At 46.0% G+C, this 15551-nt stretch overlaps 3 protein-coding genes across 3 annotated transcripts in view; 1 reads left to right on the top strand and 2 right to left on the bottom strand.

The window, feature by feature from the left end:
• The window catches only part of LOC311177947 (late cornified envelope protein 2A-like), a gene marked incomplete at both ends in the record, with an annotated part of 137830 nt that overhangs the window by 42661 nt on the left and 79618 nt on the right, over nucleotides 1-15551 (top strand). The gene's annotated exons all lie outside the window — the stretch shown is intronic.
• LOC311176273 (late cornified envelope protein 3C-like) lies at nucleotides 2057-2356 on the bottom strand (the record flags this gene model as incomplete). The annotated part of the gene is made up of 1 exon (XM_084241608.1): nucleotides 2057-2356. One exon carries the CDS (start codon nucleotides 2354-2356, stop codon nucleotides 2057-2059), a length of 300 nt encoding a protein of 99 aa, XP_084097734.1.
• Nucleotides 10778-11071, bottom strand: LOC311176352 (late cornified envelope protein 3C-like; the record flags this gene model as incomplete). Its single annotated transcript, XM_084241796.1, has 1 exon — nucleotides 10778-11071. One exon carries the CDS (start codon nucleotides 11069-11071, stop codon nucleotides 10778-10780), a length of 294 nt encoding a protein of 97 aa, XP_084097922.1.

The raw sequence follows: 15551 nt of genomic DNA, 5'->3' as shown, positions 1-15551 counted from the left end.
AATTTCTATAAGAAAAGGTGTAAGGGGTCTCCCTGGTGGCGCAGGCGCTTGAGCGCAGCCCTGTGAAGCCATCTGCAAGTTCGATCCCGGCCTGCTGGCAAGGGTCCCACATGGCGCCCCGGACCTCTCCTGTGGCACCCGCTGCTCCCCTCAGCAGTGTATTTCATCATTCTGTCTGTTCTGTTCCCCACTCTGTCTCTGGTGAATCCTTTCACTCTCCTGTGCATCTGGCCTGTACCACTGCCCTTGTATAAATAAAAAATAAATCTTAAAAAAAAAAGAAAGGTTATAAGACTTTGAACACCTACGCTACAGCCTTTCCGGAGTCATTCTAACTTTTTCATCCGTCCTCCCTCGCTTTCTCCCTCCCTCCTGCCATCCCTTTACTCAATTTATTCAAAAGATGTGTTATGCTGATACAGTGGCATGCCGGGCATTTTGGCATAAATAAGAGATTCAGAAATGAAGAAGATTTGCTCCCTGTGGCTGAGTCCCTCACAGTGTAGCAGAGCAGGGGCTTTTCCACCACACTTTATTATAACATCAGGGATGTGTTGCCCTCTTAGACATCACAGTTTACAAGTGACACAAATCCTTCATATCACACATGTTAATTATACTGGTGACAAGTTACTGTTTTTATAAACATGGATGAAAATCACATGCCTGATTATTCTATTATAGGAAGGTGTAGTTGTACCTTTTTAGGTGATCAAATAAGTGCTTTTCAAGAGAAGAAAGAGCATCCCTGAGAAGAAGTTGCATCACTGAGCTGTGGAGTGAGGGGGCGAGGGAGCTGGGGAAAGGCATGAGGGCAGAGGCAGCTTATGCATGGAATTTGCTCCTTAGTCAACAATTTGTCCCCGCTCCTGAGCTGTTGTCTTTTGAGTGGGAGCTAGCAAACAGTCGTGCCCTCTTTTTATTGTCACCAGAGCATCGATCTGAAAGCATCAGTATTCTGCCTGCTGGTGTCTTCTCTGGGCTTATTACGCTCCCACTAGTGTTCACTCGTCCCTGGAGGGCAGGAGACCAGCTGAGCAGACAGCCGCTCTTTGCCCCCTCGCTGGCCCCCCGCATGTCCACAAGGGACTGTCATCCATGGGCCCATTTGAATGTAAGTTCCCCAGAGATAAAACTTCATACTTTGAGTTCGCTGCTGTATGCCCCGTGCCTGGAGCTGTGCACAGAAGGAATACTCAATGAAAGCAGGTTGTGTTTCGTAGGTCCAAGGCTACTGCTTGGCACACCATGATGAGATGCAGGGGAGTGATTGTTCTTTGCTGGTGGGCCTTCCTATTTTGGCTCCATTTTAAAGATATTCTTCTAGGACTTCTAGCTTCTCGAGATCTCTGGTGGCCCAGCCAGGAGTGTTATTGGTTGTTCCTGCTCCCTTTTCCTTTCTTCCAGATGCCTGTCAACCACAACTATGTGTAGCTCTGTCCATGTTCCACAGTGGCAGTCTGAGGCACTTCTGAGCATTTTCCTGCAGGCTTCGTCAGATGGCCTGCTCTCATTCTCCAGTCTTGCCCAGCCCGTGTTATATGCTTTCAGGTCAGGCCAGGGCTGCTGGGTCTGTGTGCCAACAGCACCGATGCCCTGTGTGCAGGCCCGCAGGCCCTCTCTCTGGTGATCGATAATTGAACTTAAAAGGAGGGCCAGAGCCGAGCCCCTCCTCACTGAGAGGAGCAGTTCCTCCTCAACGGGCCTGCACCCTTCTCTCAGTCTGTGCTCCTCCCCAGCACTCCCCACAGCCCTTCCATGGTGGACAGGGCACTGTTCTGCTTTACCTGGTCCAGAGCTAAGGAACTGGGGGGAAGGATAAAGTGAAATAACACATGAGCAGTAACGCTGGTAGAGAAGTTTTATTTTTCACAGACTGGGGTACAAGCACCCCAATTGTTGGCAGGTATAGGCCAAACCCACTGTGAGATCCTAGACATCAGACAGAAAGAGCCTCCTGGGACAGCAGGAAAGCCTCCATTAGAATAACTCAAAACCTGGTCCCTGGGATTCTGGTCTCCCCTGGAACGGCTCCTCTTGGCATTAGAAGTCCAGGTCAGCAGCAGCCCCCAGAGCTCCCTGACTGTTGCCCACTGGCACCGTCACAGGAGCTGGAGCTCTGGCGCCTGCACCCATGGGATCTGTGGCCCCTGTGGGAGCTTAGGCAGCAGCCAGTCCCAGAGCTGGGGCCATGGCAGCCCCCGGAGCTGAGCACACAGCCCGAGGAGGCTGGAGGCAGGCACTGTGCTGGGCTCTTGGGGGGGCACTTGGGTGTGGGGCATTTGGGTGTGGGGCACTTGGGTGCTGGGCACTTGGGAGGGGGTTGGCACTGCTGCTGGTTCTGTTGGCAGGACATCGTGGCAGGAGGTGGGTGAGCCTGAAGAAATTAAAGCAAAAGGTCAGTGCAAAAACTCCACGTCAGTGTCTCCTCTGCGAAGGGTTTTATAAAGCCCCGGCCCCTACTACCTGCTGCTTCCTGAGCTGTGATTTAGGGGGAAAATGGAAACCAACCTCAAGTTAAATTGACCTGGCAAAACATTTCCCTCACTTTGCTTTCTTGTAGCAATGATGCTGCTATCTTCTAACTGATCCCCTGTCTCTCTGTCTTCCTGGAAAGACTATATCCAGCTGGGCAGTGACTCCTGGAGGATGTCCAGGCACGTGCCCATGGGGGGAGCCCGTGTGCCGTAGACCCTGATGCTTCCCATCCAGGTTCTTTGCTCACTGTCCCCAGCTTCTCTGTAAGGTATTCTTGTTTCTTAGCCATCACCTCTGCTTCCCTCTAGTAAAGACTAGATGTGTTCCCAGCACTCCCAGCTGAGGCTGTTACCCTTGTATATACTCACCTGGTGCAGAGGTGGCAGGAGAGGCTGTTCCAGAGGAGGCTGTGCATGGGGAGCCCAGGGCAGGAGCCCTTTTATCCTGAGCAGGGTGTGATGCAGGACCTGAGCATGTGACTGCTTTCTCATGCAGGGAGGAGACAGCCTGGCACCCTCCCAGGACCGACCTTCCATCCGTCATCTTCTTGGGCATGACCAAGATGTCTGACTCGAGGGAACCAGGAAGCTCTGTGACTGCACATCCCACTCACCTACTGGAGGTCCCTCCTCCCTAACCTTCGTTGAGCTCACATTCCCCAAAACAGGCTTTATCCAGGGGCTTCGCTGGGAACTAGGCACATGTGGGTGAATATGGCACTTTTCTGTTTCTGGGTAGCTTGCAATCTGTTAGGAAAAAGAGTTCGAAATATCAACACACACACACACACACAGCTAAATGCTGCAGGCAACTGTGCAGAATGTCCTCAGACTGGAGGTCATGATGTGGGGGGCATCAGCCTCCCTTAACGTGCACATGACCAAAGCTCCCTGCCCCTCAGATGTCACCAGTTACTGTCACTTGAGCCCTTGGGAATGAGATGAGTGGGTAAAGGATGAAGGAGTAGAGTTGAGATCCTGTCTAGAGGCCCCAAAGAAGATCTCATAGCATCTAGGAACCTAGTAATGGGGTTCCTGGGAAGGAGGGTGGTGGACGTAAGTACATTGAGTAGGAAGCTTCAGTAGACCAGACAGTATCTGAAGTTTCAGTTTGATCTGTTTATGCAAACTGAAGATTTTTCTCATTTGAATGTACCATTTGTTATACTATATTTGCAACATTTCAAAGAAAAAATAACTGTCAAGAACACAATCAAAATTATAATGCTCTATTAGAAGACGTATTTATTCCATTATTACTTAAATGTTATCACTTAGAAAAATGTCCATGACCCATTTATCACAGCAGGTTTTAAAATAATATACCAGCTTGTTTATCAGACATTTTAAACGATACATTTTTATAGTAACTGTTTTCATTCTTCACTTCAAACTTATAAGGTTTAGTTTCCCTATTATTTCTTCTATTTTCAATGCCTTCCTTTTTGAAATATAGTTATTGCTAAGAAGTATCTGTTGGAGAATGATTCACCGGGGTCAGAGCAAATGGTTACCTAGGATGGAGTTGCATGAATGAGGGTCATACTCCCTCAGCTTCATTTCAGACTCAGTGCAATTTCACCAGCACTGCTGGGGCCTCACAGGTGGTTACTATTCTAGAAAAATCACCACAAGGAGGAACAGTAGGAATATCTGTCTACTGCAATGGCTGTTAAGTTTGAAGACAGTAGTGTGCTAACAGTAGTGTGCTAACAGCGTGCCCTGTGCTCTCCTGTGCTCTGGGAGAATTCCAGATTAGGTGAAAAAACAGCCCAAGCAATGGCCACCCCAGGGACTCAGGCTCACAAGCCCATCTGGGCTTCAGTCTTGGTAGGAGACAGTGTCTGTCTGCCACAGATTTGACATTTGACCTGAGCCCCTGCCTTCCTTATGGCTATACAAAAGTCATCCATTTCCTTAAGTCATCTGTTTTCATATATTTTTGTTCAAAAAGTTTGGGGGAACATCAACCATGGAGTAGGCTCCTGAGTCTATATTGAGAAAACAGTAGGGGAGGCGGAAGCTCACATTTCCATCCTCATGTTGCTTATAGCTTAGCACAGGGCAAACACCAAGGCAATGTTGACAACTGCTCCCAGGGACACTGGTCTACATAATTTTTTTGCGGGGGGCAGACCTCCTGTAGAAGTGAACGTTTATTTGGTATTATTTCAAGACTCTTCACAAGTGAGAAGATCTTTTGGTCCAATTTGGTGAAATCTTGAGTCATTTGATGGTAACAGTTGAAAAGAAATCCCAGTCACGGTTTTGGTGAGTTCTCAATTCACAGCACTAAGGAACAATTGGTGAAGAGTTGTCTCTGCCCTTGGAATGCAAGTCATCTTTTGGATTTCCCTCAGGTCCATCCTTGCCTGCCTGTCTTGGGTGACTCAACAATCTATTGTTCGTAAGTCTTTAATCCTGGAGAAGGAGCTGCCCTTCCCCAGATTCGCAGGGAGTATGAGGAGGAATCTGCAAGGGCGTACACAGCCAGGAGTCCCATCCTTAAGAGACATCCGAAAAGACACAGAGCCTGGTGTGGAGGGACGATCTTGGAGAATTCTTGTCTTTTTAATGCCACTGGCATTATCACAACAGGCACTCAACCTCTCAGGTCTACCTCCTTGGGAGTATTTTGATTAGACATACAGCTTATGTGCCAGAGGTAAATTTTTCTTCCCAGCCCACAAGAGTTAATTATATGTAGATCAAGACTCTCCTGTCACCACAATCACACTACTTGGTGACACTCTCCTGAGTCATCCTTAGGTAAGATGGGAGGAGACAGATGGAAACCTTTTTGTTTTGAAATGTAATATACATACCTAGGGTAAATGATTTTCAGGCTTTTCTGCCCTCTCGCCATTAGGATTGCATGCCTAATGGTGGGAACTGCATTTTGTTACATTGTTATAAGTTGTATTATTCACTTCTGTAGGCCATGGCTGCAGTATATATATTCGCCAAGAGAAGCAGAAGCAGGAGAGAGAACGCCAGAGAGGGCTCCAGGACTCTCCTTTACCTGGTCTGCTCTGATCATAGAAAACCTGCTCTGTGCCATCCTACTACTACAGGGAACCTGGAGGAGGATGGTATTGTTTGTACACCCCAGGAGATGGGAATCTGGGGGTGGTCAGTGGGTCACAACAGCCAAAAACAGACTTGTGTACTGCCCATTAATCCTAGGGCCACAGCCTAGAGAGGCAATGGCCAGACTAGAGGGAGGGGCAGGCCTGAGAAGAGCCCTCGGTTGGCTGAGCGGAAAGCCCTCGCCAAGTTCTCTGCAGCCAGACAGAGAAGATGTATCAAAAAGAGCCAACTTAGAAAGGCAATGCTAGTGTTGAGATTGGGAAACCCTGAGCTGCTGTTAAGCAGCCTACATATGTTAAAGGAGGTCAGTGAGTCTCTTAAAATCACCTGTGGGTGATGCCCTGTTCATTGTTGAATAAGGGTGAGGAGCTGAGGAACCTGTCCTTGGGGGACGGGTGGAGAATGTGGCTTGTGGTGGAGCCCACAGCCAAAGAGGGGACGCAAGAGAGGCCGCATGTGGAGCTTGTATCCACCGGTCCCTGAACCATGTGCTTGTGCAATGGGCTGGCCTGAGTGCAGGGGTCTGCGTGTTGCATTGGTGGCTATGAAAGCTGACTGTTGGAGCGACAGCAGACAGAAACCCTGAGGGTTGGCGATTATCCCCAACAGTAAAATAGAATCGCCAATCCCAGAGTGAGTGCATCCTGGGGGTGGATGCGGTGTGTGGCTTGTAGCCGAGACCACAGCCAGAGAAGGCCAGGAAGCCTGATGGCTCCTGGTGTGTGACGACAGATGCTTGAGTGGTTCTCCTCCCTTGTATGAGCAGTGCCTTCAGGAGCAGAAGTGGTGGAGCTGTTAGTGCCAATAATTGTCTTTTGCCACTAGGTTGGTGCCTTGCCTGGGCTTATTTGTGTTCTGTTGTATTGTTTCATCATTATGTATTCAGTTGTATTCTATTTTCTTTTGTGGGCCATGGCTGCAGTGTTTATATTTGTTAAGGGAAAATTGTATTTAATTTATATGTAGACTGTATAGCAGAAAACCCTGAGGGGGTGGATTGTAGGATAAATAATTGTCAGGCTTTTCTGCCCTCCAGCCATTGAGATTGCATGCCTGATGGTGGGAACCTGCATTTTGTTACATTGTTATAAGTTGTATTGTTTAGTTCTGTGGGTCATGGCTGCAGTATATATATATATATATATATTTTTTTTTTTTTTTTCACCAAGAGAAGCAAATGCAGGAGAGAGAACAGGAGAGAGAAAAGGAGAGAGAACGCCAGAGATCCTAGAAAAGAGTGAAAATTAGCGGGGGCTGATGGGTGTACTGGCCTACTGGCCTCCTGGCCTCCGCGGCACCCCTTCCTGCCATGTACCTGGTTGCTGCACTACATGTAAAAGCTCAATAAAAGCCTGAAAAAGCCACCAAGGGCTCCAGGACTCTATCCATCTGCTTGGATCAGAGAGAACCAGCTCTGTGCCTTCCTGGCACTACAACATACCATAAAATCCACACTTTTAAAATGTACAATTGGTTGGGTGTTAGTATATTCACAAATGCAACCAGCATCTCTATCTAATTCCAGGATGTTTTTACCACCAAAAGGAAAATGCGTACTATTAGTAGTCACAAGTTTGAGATAAAACTTTCCAGTGGGCAACAACAGGTGCTTCTGAGCCCCCAAGTCTCAGTCTACAGTCTTGGTGTGTGAGAGGCTGGATTTCTTCAAGGCTGAGTCTAGCTTCTCTGGAAGTGGATGAGCATTTACAATGTGGTCCAGTATTGCAGCCATGCTCCATGCAGCAGAGCCCCTCAGATCCTGTACCATGTGTGGTTCTGCCCAATCTGGGAGATGCGTGCCTCTGGGCCACCAGCCCCTTCCATGAGGCTGAGTGAAGTCTCACATGGTGGGGGTGACTTTGACTTCCCACGAGCCTATCTATGCTGGACTTACATTGTATTTCCTTTATGACTCTACACTGCTCTGGCCCTTGGAGAGTGTGGTGCTGATCGTAACCCTAAAGGGCACAGTCCCAAAAGCCTTGATACCAAATGCTGAAATCCTGAAGCAGCAAAAAACCCTAAAGTCTCAAATCCTGAAAATCAATCCCAGAAGATCAAAATCCTTAATATTGACACTCTGAATGCCAAGAATAAGTGAAAACACAGGGGAAAATATAAGAAATCAAAACCTGTCAAATTATTCAATCATGTAGGCCTTCTGCCCCTTGGCACATAGTGCTGTCCCTGCCTTCAAACGATGTCCTTTGTTAAAGAGTAGGAACCAGAGGACAAGTTGAGCAGTCTCTGAATTGAAGACACTTGCTGGCATAGAGCTTCCATGTCGCCACACACATTACAGTGTGCTGTTCTTGGAGAGGAATTTGAATGTCCAGAAGACAGTTATTCTATGCATCTAATATGGGAAAACTAGTTCAGGCTTCACTAAAGGATGACACTTTCAAAACTGTCCCAGATTTTTTTTTTTAATCAACTATTTAAGTTCATGCCCCTGTTGGATCTGAAAATTCTAGCACTTCTCTGTTCATTAACGTATTAATGACTGGGAAAAAAGGAAGCACTTTATAATGCTTAGTTGAGATTTGTTGGATTTTGCAGAAGAAAATCACTTTCAATTGGTTCCCAAACCATGATGAAAAATATGGTATTAAGTATGATAAAGGCTACTAAACTCGAATTTTAATCTTAGCTAATAGAGTTTGTATTTTCTATTTAGTCCAATGAATTCGGCAGAAAATTGAGATGAGCCAATTGGCCATACAATACAGCAACAACTAAAACTTCGCTTTAAAAGTGAATTGTCCACACTAGCATCCCCCCCAGATGATGAAATTCAGGAGATTTTAATGAATTAAAGCTACATTGGACTGATGTTACAGTGGCGCTGCCGACCGACCGGTTCCTGACTGGCGCATGCGCAGAAGGCTAGGCGACACCTGCTGTGGGTGTTCGATCCAGACTTGTTTCCACCGACCTGTGGTCTGCGGATGAGGGCACGTGGAAAGGATTTATGGTGCCAAAAAACAGCTTATAAGCATGGCCCAGAAGATGAGAAAATGTAGCAGGCCCTGCGTAAGCTGGTGAATCATAGACGAATGACGAATGACGAAAAGAGTAGACTACGTGTAAAAGAAAAATGGTGTATTCTCTGAGGATAGTCATTCCCTAAAAGACAAAAAGCAGCTGTTTTTTGAGATGCAAGATTTCAAAATACATTAATGACAGTTAAATCAGTCAGCTGGTATGGGGTACTTTATGCAATTGCCCATAAACATTACCACAGTTTACTTTTTTCCATGTCTAATTTTCTATTTCATTTTTTAATTTTCCCCACTATTTTAAAATTTTAAGTAATATATTCTATAATTCATTACATTTTTCTATAATTCATTGTTATATATTACATCTTCATATCATTTTCAATAGCATAGATAAAACTTTTGGAAAGGCTTTTATGGAATTTTAAGTTATTTAATTCATGTTTTGCAAATTTACTCCATGAAAATTGACTTTTTGTAAGCATGGTGTATGTAGAATGGTGACTCTTCTTCAATAAAAGAAAAGGTGTCCTTTCTGTATATCTGCATTGTGAAAGATAAAATTTCTCCTTACATGTATTTTATTGTAAAATGATCTGTATGAAGTGTTGTCATGTTTTTGAAATAAATTCCTTTTAAAAATGTAAATACATGATTTTTAGGCAATTTTTAATTATTATTTTCCAACTGAGACTTTTTTGTGTGTGATGTTTACCTTCCAGGATGTGTTTTTTGGGTTTTCAGACAAGGAATTTGGATCTTTTGGGATTTCAACCTTGGGATTGCTATGTTCAGAATTGTGTCTATTGGAGATTGTGACCAAAACCCATTGTTTAGAAAACTGAGTAAGTTCATCAGTCACACAGGGGATCCCAGCACATTATAAGCACTAATAAAGTTTGATCTTGCAGTTATACCAATTTAAAATCGTAGAAACATGTTCGGTGTTCCCCTTTTTTCTAATTGTCTTCTAATTCACACTTGTCAAATTATCACATTTCCTAAACTCTCAGCCCCATCTCTCCCTCTAACTTGTAACTCCTTTGCTTTACTGCTTTTGCCCCTGTCTCCTCCCAGAACCCACCTCTACCTCCCTGTGGTATCTTACTAAGTCAGTGAAATTGTCCATCCTCCCTGGTGTCTTATCTTCCTTTCCCTCACTTGTTCATCTGCTCTGGATTTTCATCCCTGGTGCTATTGGCATTTGGGATCAGATAATCTCTGTTGGGGGGGTGGGGGTTGTATCTTTGCTGTGCTTGGTAGCATATTTAGCAGCATCCATGGCCTTGACCCATTAGATGTGAGTAATATCTAAAATGAGTGAGAAATGTTATATTGCAAATACCACATTGCATATTGCAAATGTTCCAACGAGGGGTGTTTCTCTGTGTCAAAAACTGCCTTGTGGGCCTCCCTGGTGGTGCAAGCGGTTAAGCACTGGATTATGAAGCAATCCGCAGCCTCTGCAACACGAGTTTGATCCCCGGACGGCCAGGGAGCTACTCACATGGCGCAGCAGACCTCTCCTTTCTTGCCCGCTGCTCCTCTCAGCAGTGTATTTCAGTCAGTCTGCCTGTTCTATTTCCCACTCTGTCTCTGGTGAATCCTCTCACCCCCCATCTCTGGCCTGTACCCCAGCTCTTGTATGCATAAATAAATAAATCTTAAAAAAAGAGTTAAAAAAAAAAAACTTGCCTTGTGCCTAGTTTTTGATTATTTGTTACTATGTAGTCTCTGTTTCTTGATGGGATGCCAGAAGCTGAGCCCTGGAGGCACTGTGAGAGGGGCACCCACCCACCTTCGTAGGACGCTCGCCCTGGTGCTGGTGGTGGCAGGACCCGCCCAATGCCCCCTCGCCTCCGGGGTCACCATCCAGTATAAAACACAGCCAGACCCCTCCTCGTTCAGTCAGGGGCTAGTCCAGCATCCTGCACCCTTGGCAGGGTGTCCCTGGGCCTGGGGGCAGACAGGGGGCACAGGCCAGGCCACCAGCCACCAAGGATGAGCAAAATGAAATGAAACCAAACACTCATGGAAATGAGGAAGAGAAGATTTATTTTTCACAGAGTGGGCCATTGGCATTCCTATCATTGGCAGGGTTATGAAAGGGGGAAATGCCAGGATGGATGTCTGGATAAAGCTGTATCAGGGAGGGGCTTTTCCTGCACCCTGGGATTCTGAAATAGCTCCTCTCAACATTAGGATTCCAGATCAGCAGCAGCCCCCAGAGCCACAGCCAGAGCCCCCCGACTGCTGCCCACTAGCACCACAGGAGCCAGAGCTCTGGCGCCAGCACCCATGGGACCTGCGGCCCCCATGGGAACTCAGGCAGCAGCCAGCCCCAGAGCTGGGGCCATGGCAGCCCCCGGAGCTGAGCCCACAGCCCGAGGAGGCCAGAGGCAAGCACTGTGCTGGGCTCTTGGGGGGGCACTTGGGGACAGGGCATTTGGGGGCGGGGCACTTGGGAGGGGGCTGGCACTGCTGCTGGTTCTGCTGGCAGGACATCGTGGTGGGAGGAGGGTGAGCCTGGACAAAGACAAAGAATATGTCTCAATCAAGTTCTCATCTTCGCGGGTTTTGTCAAGCACATCCCCCCGACCAGGCCGCTTTCTAAGTCAGGATCTGTGCAGAGAAATGGGAACACGGGACACAGACATACATGTGCATAAAGCTGCTCCCCGGTGTCAGATGGCTCCTGTGCACCCTGACAACATGCTCAGAGCAGGAGTGGGAAGGATCCCTGAGGACCTGAGGCTTTGGGGGTTCACAGACCCAGACAGGTCCTCCATGTCCTTCCTCAGCACACCCTCCCCACTGCTGCCCCTGTGGGGCCCTTTCAGCTGGATCCAACCAGGTCTGAGTCTGTCTTCCCAGCACTCCCAGCTGAGGCTGTGACCCCTGTAGACACTCACCGGGCACAGAGGAGGCAGGAGAGGCTGTTCCAGAGGAGGCTGTGCATGGGGAGCCCAGGGCAGGAGCCCTTTTATCCTCAGCAGGGTGTGATGCAGGGCCTGAGCATGTGGTTGCTTTCTCAAGCAGGGAGGGGACCGGCCACACACTTCCTGATGCCTGCATCCAGTGTCTTCCTGAGCACCAGGCTAAAGATCTAATCAGGCGGATCCAGGATGTCCCATGACTGCATATGACTTCCCACTTGTATAGGCCTTGGAGGCTGCTGCTCCTTCGTTTCATTCATTCATTTCCAAGCCCTGACACAAGATCTGTCCCTTTCACATCACCCAACAGTAACAATTTAGAGATCTGTGTCACAGTTCTTCCCTGAGTGTCTCACCACCTACGTGGCCCATCACTCAGACTAGTAGATATAGATGTTCTGATGATAAAGTGCTATCACAGAAGTGCTTGTGAAATGCTCAAGTTTATGGTTTCAGCTTTTAGGGCACACTCCCCTAAAATTGTACTGCAAGTCCCAGTGAGTTATAGAGTCTCACATGCTCTCTGGGGGAGACAGCTGGATAACGTTCTTATCCTGTGAGTGTGACGTGTGGGCTAAGGGGTGGCAGGTAGAGAAAGTTCATGTTTAAAGATGAAATGTTCCTAAGAAAAACTTGTGGTCCCCGTGCTGCAACACGGGGAACAGCAGAGGAGTCTGTGTGGAGACAGCACTTGTCACTTTTAGGTGACAAGATTCACAATTGCTACTAAATAAGAAGGAAAAGGAGGCCATGGAGACTAACAAGGCCCAGCTCTGGACCCATTTAACAGGTATATGTGCTGTTGTTCTAATGCTGTAGATACCAATGAAAATAAATGGTTCATGTGAAGGTAAAGTCAAGGACAAATTGTGCAACTTATGATCATTAAATGTTTGCAAAAAATGGTTGATAATTGTGATGTTGACAATGGTACGTAAACCTCACTTGATGGTGTGACCCTCATAAAAGTATTAAGCTTTATGTAAACTGAATACATTCCTTATTCAAATTACTTATAGTGCTACAGATATAGACTATCAGTTTTATCTGAACTGTAATAAAATATATTACTTTACCTATACCAAAAAAATGATTGCAACTTCAATATTCACATATTTAAACTGAATTAAACAAAACTCAATGAGCACCATTAATGCCAATGTTTCTGATTTGTCTACAGGAACTGCTGGTTTTTAGATAACAAATTAATAGTAAAGGTTATAGTTTCCCCCTTCTCTCATTTTGAATCAATGGTTCCAAAATCTTCCCCATACCTGTGGAACATGAATGGCCTTGAGTATGGAGAAAGAGGTGTCTGGTGGGCAGGGGGAAGGGAGCATGTTTCTGTGTCCTCTAAGTTCCTCGGAAGTTTAGCCCTTTTGCTTGCTCTGTGGATTGTCCCTTAACACGCCCAACCATATGGTGGGGCTGAAGGGGCCCAAAGCAGGGATGGGGCCCATGGAGATTGTGGGAGTACTGGGAGCCCCGCCAGTCCCACCCAGACCCACCCCATCACCGTCACTGGAGCCATTATTCTACAGCTCCTCTCCTCAGCCTTTCCTTCCCAGCTGCCTGGCCATTCTCATCTCCTGGAATCGGTTTCACTCAGGGTGTGCATTCCCACAGTTCCTCACTGCAAGCGCATGCGCCCACCAGCTGGGGTAGGCAGTGGGCTGCGGGGCTGGATTTCAGCAGTGAACTAGAGGCATGTCTGCCTTCAGGGATCTTTGGAGGTAGCAGAGAGGAAGGGCACCAGCAGTGTTTGCATCTGTGCTGACTGAGCCCCAAGGCACAGTGGAGGTGTTACTGGGTGAACCAAGGAGAATTCAGTCTCAGGTTTAAGCCTGGCTGTGGAATGATTGTTCCAGGTAATGTGGTTTCCCAGAAATAAGTAGAGAGGCCATTTTTCATCCCAATGCTGTTTAGAGTGGGGCTGTGCTCTGGATGTGAACAATGTCTGCACTTCAGAGCCTGTCAGCAGGGAGCTTCCCCCTCTGTGTTTGGGGACACATAGCCAATGTTCTCCTTTCTGTCATTGAGCTGAATGAAACTCCTTAGTTTCACACTCCCTGGGGGCCTCCCCTACCTGCCTTTGCTTCTCAGAACAGCATCCACAGTGAACCTGGAAGGACAGAAGTTCCTTGACCCCTCCCAGAGCATAGGGGTCTCCATATGTGTGGCTCTGTGGGACGTTTCAGCAGCCAGGGCATCCTGAGGACTCTGGGATAATACTTGGAGAAGATACTCTCAGGCTGGCCCCAAATTGGGTTTTATGACCTGAAGCATGGACTTTAGATCTGGAACAGAAAGTGCTTTATCTGAGGTCTGCCTTCAGGGCGAGACTTTTGAGCAAGTTATTAGTGTAATAAGTGAGCAAACAAAGAAGGGCCGGCCCTACCCCATTCAACTTATGGCTGGCACTATGAAAGGGGGAGATGAGACCCACAAGCCTGGAATGGTGTGTGTGCCAAGATGATATTTGTTCTTGGATTTGTTCTTGGAGTCTATGTCATTACTTTTTCTTAGTGTCAATATCAGATTCACAGATTTAGTTTACCAGTAATCCTTGGTTTGTGATAAATTTCATCATTGGTCCATGCAAGGCTTGCTTAACTAATTATCTATCTATCTGTCTGTCTGTCTGTCTTTCTATCTATCTACCTACCTACCTATCTATCGATTACTCAATGTTTGTATCAGCAACCATTATTGATCCATCCAACTATCATCTAACAATCTATTATTTCAATAACTAACACAAATATCCATTACATAAGTGGAAATGGCCAAAAAATTATCCCTACATACTTAGTTGTCCCTCACCCAGCCAACTGGATGTCCCTCTGATTTAACCACTGGCCTGAATCTTGTATTTAAAAATTTTTTGCCCCCTTTACACCTACACATAGATGGCTATGCATGTAATATACACACAGGAGTGTGTATATAGTGTTTATATAGTCACATTTACATGTATTCCCCAAAATCATTTCCTTCATTCTTCATTTAAAAAAAAAATATTTACTTTTGCATAGAAGAATGGGAGTGAGAAGATTCACCAGAGACAGATTGGGGAGCAGAACAGGGGGAATCTACTGAAATCCACTGGTGAGGGGAACAGCAGGTGAGACAGGAGAGGTCTGCTGTGCCATATGTGGGTTAGCTCCCTGGCCGGGGATCAAATTCATGCCCTAGATGTGACAGTGCTGAGTCTTAATGCCTAGCCCACCAGGGAGGCCCAATTTTTTTTTTTTTAGAATTTTAAGTCAGGTGTCTTTAGTTATGTTTTACATAAAGAAAAATCAAGCATTTAAATATACCATTCATGATCTCCAACTAACATAAATGGTCATGTAAATACCTTTATAAGTAAGATATGGAACAGTTCCAACACCCCAAAATATTCCCTCATGACCCTACATAGTCAGCTCCTCCCCCATACCAGTCTTTGAAACCTGATCTTATTGTAAGAGCTTGTAATTTTGCCTTTTCCAGGATGTCTTATAAGTGAATCATGTAATATGTAGCATTTAAAGTCTGGCTTCCTTCACATAGAATAAGGCATCTAAAATTCATTTCTGTTGTTTCATGTGTTAGTAGTTCATTCCTTTTTTATTGCTAACCAGCATTCTTTGTACACATGTGTCAGCGCAGTTATGAAGAAGCCACTACAAAACATTGGTTTACAGACTTTTCTGTGAACATATATTTTATTTCTCTGGGAAAAATTCTGTAATAGGATTTCTTGGACAAATGCTAAATGTACATTTCATTTTTTTATTTAACTGACCGTTTCTGAATGGGCTTGTATAATGTTGCTTCCCACCAGCAGTATTGAGACCTGTCGCTCTCATCTCGTAATAACTAGTATCAAAGTGTTTTTTTGTATTTGAGCTATTCTAAAGTGTGCAGATGGTATTAATTTGCATTGTTGCTATTAATTTGCATTTCTGTGGCGATAAATGATTATGAGTGCCTTTTCATGCACTTATTTCTTTATTTCTTTGTTGGAAATCTGTTAAAATCTTTGGCCCATTTTAAAAACAGGT

This window comes from Talpa europaea (assembly GCF_964194135.1).
Source record: "Talpa europaea genome assembly, chromosome: 9".
Lineage (NCBI taxonomy): Eukaryota > Metazoa > Chordata > Mammalia > Eulipotyphla > Talpidae > Talpa > Talpa europaea.
This window is presented reverse-complemented; position numbering and strand designations above follow the sequence as displayed.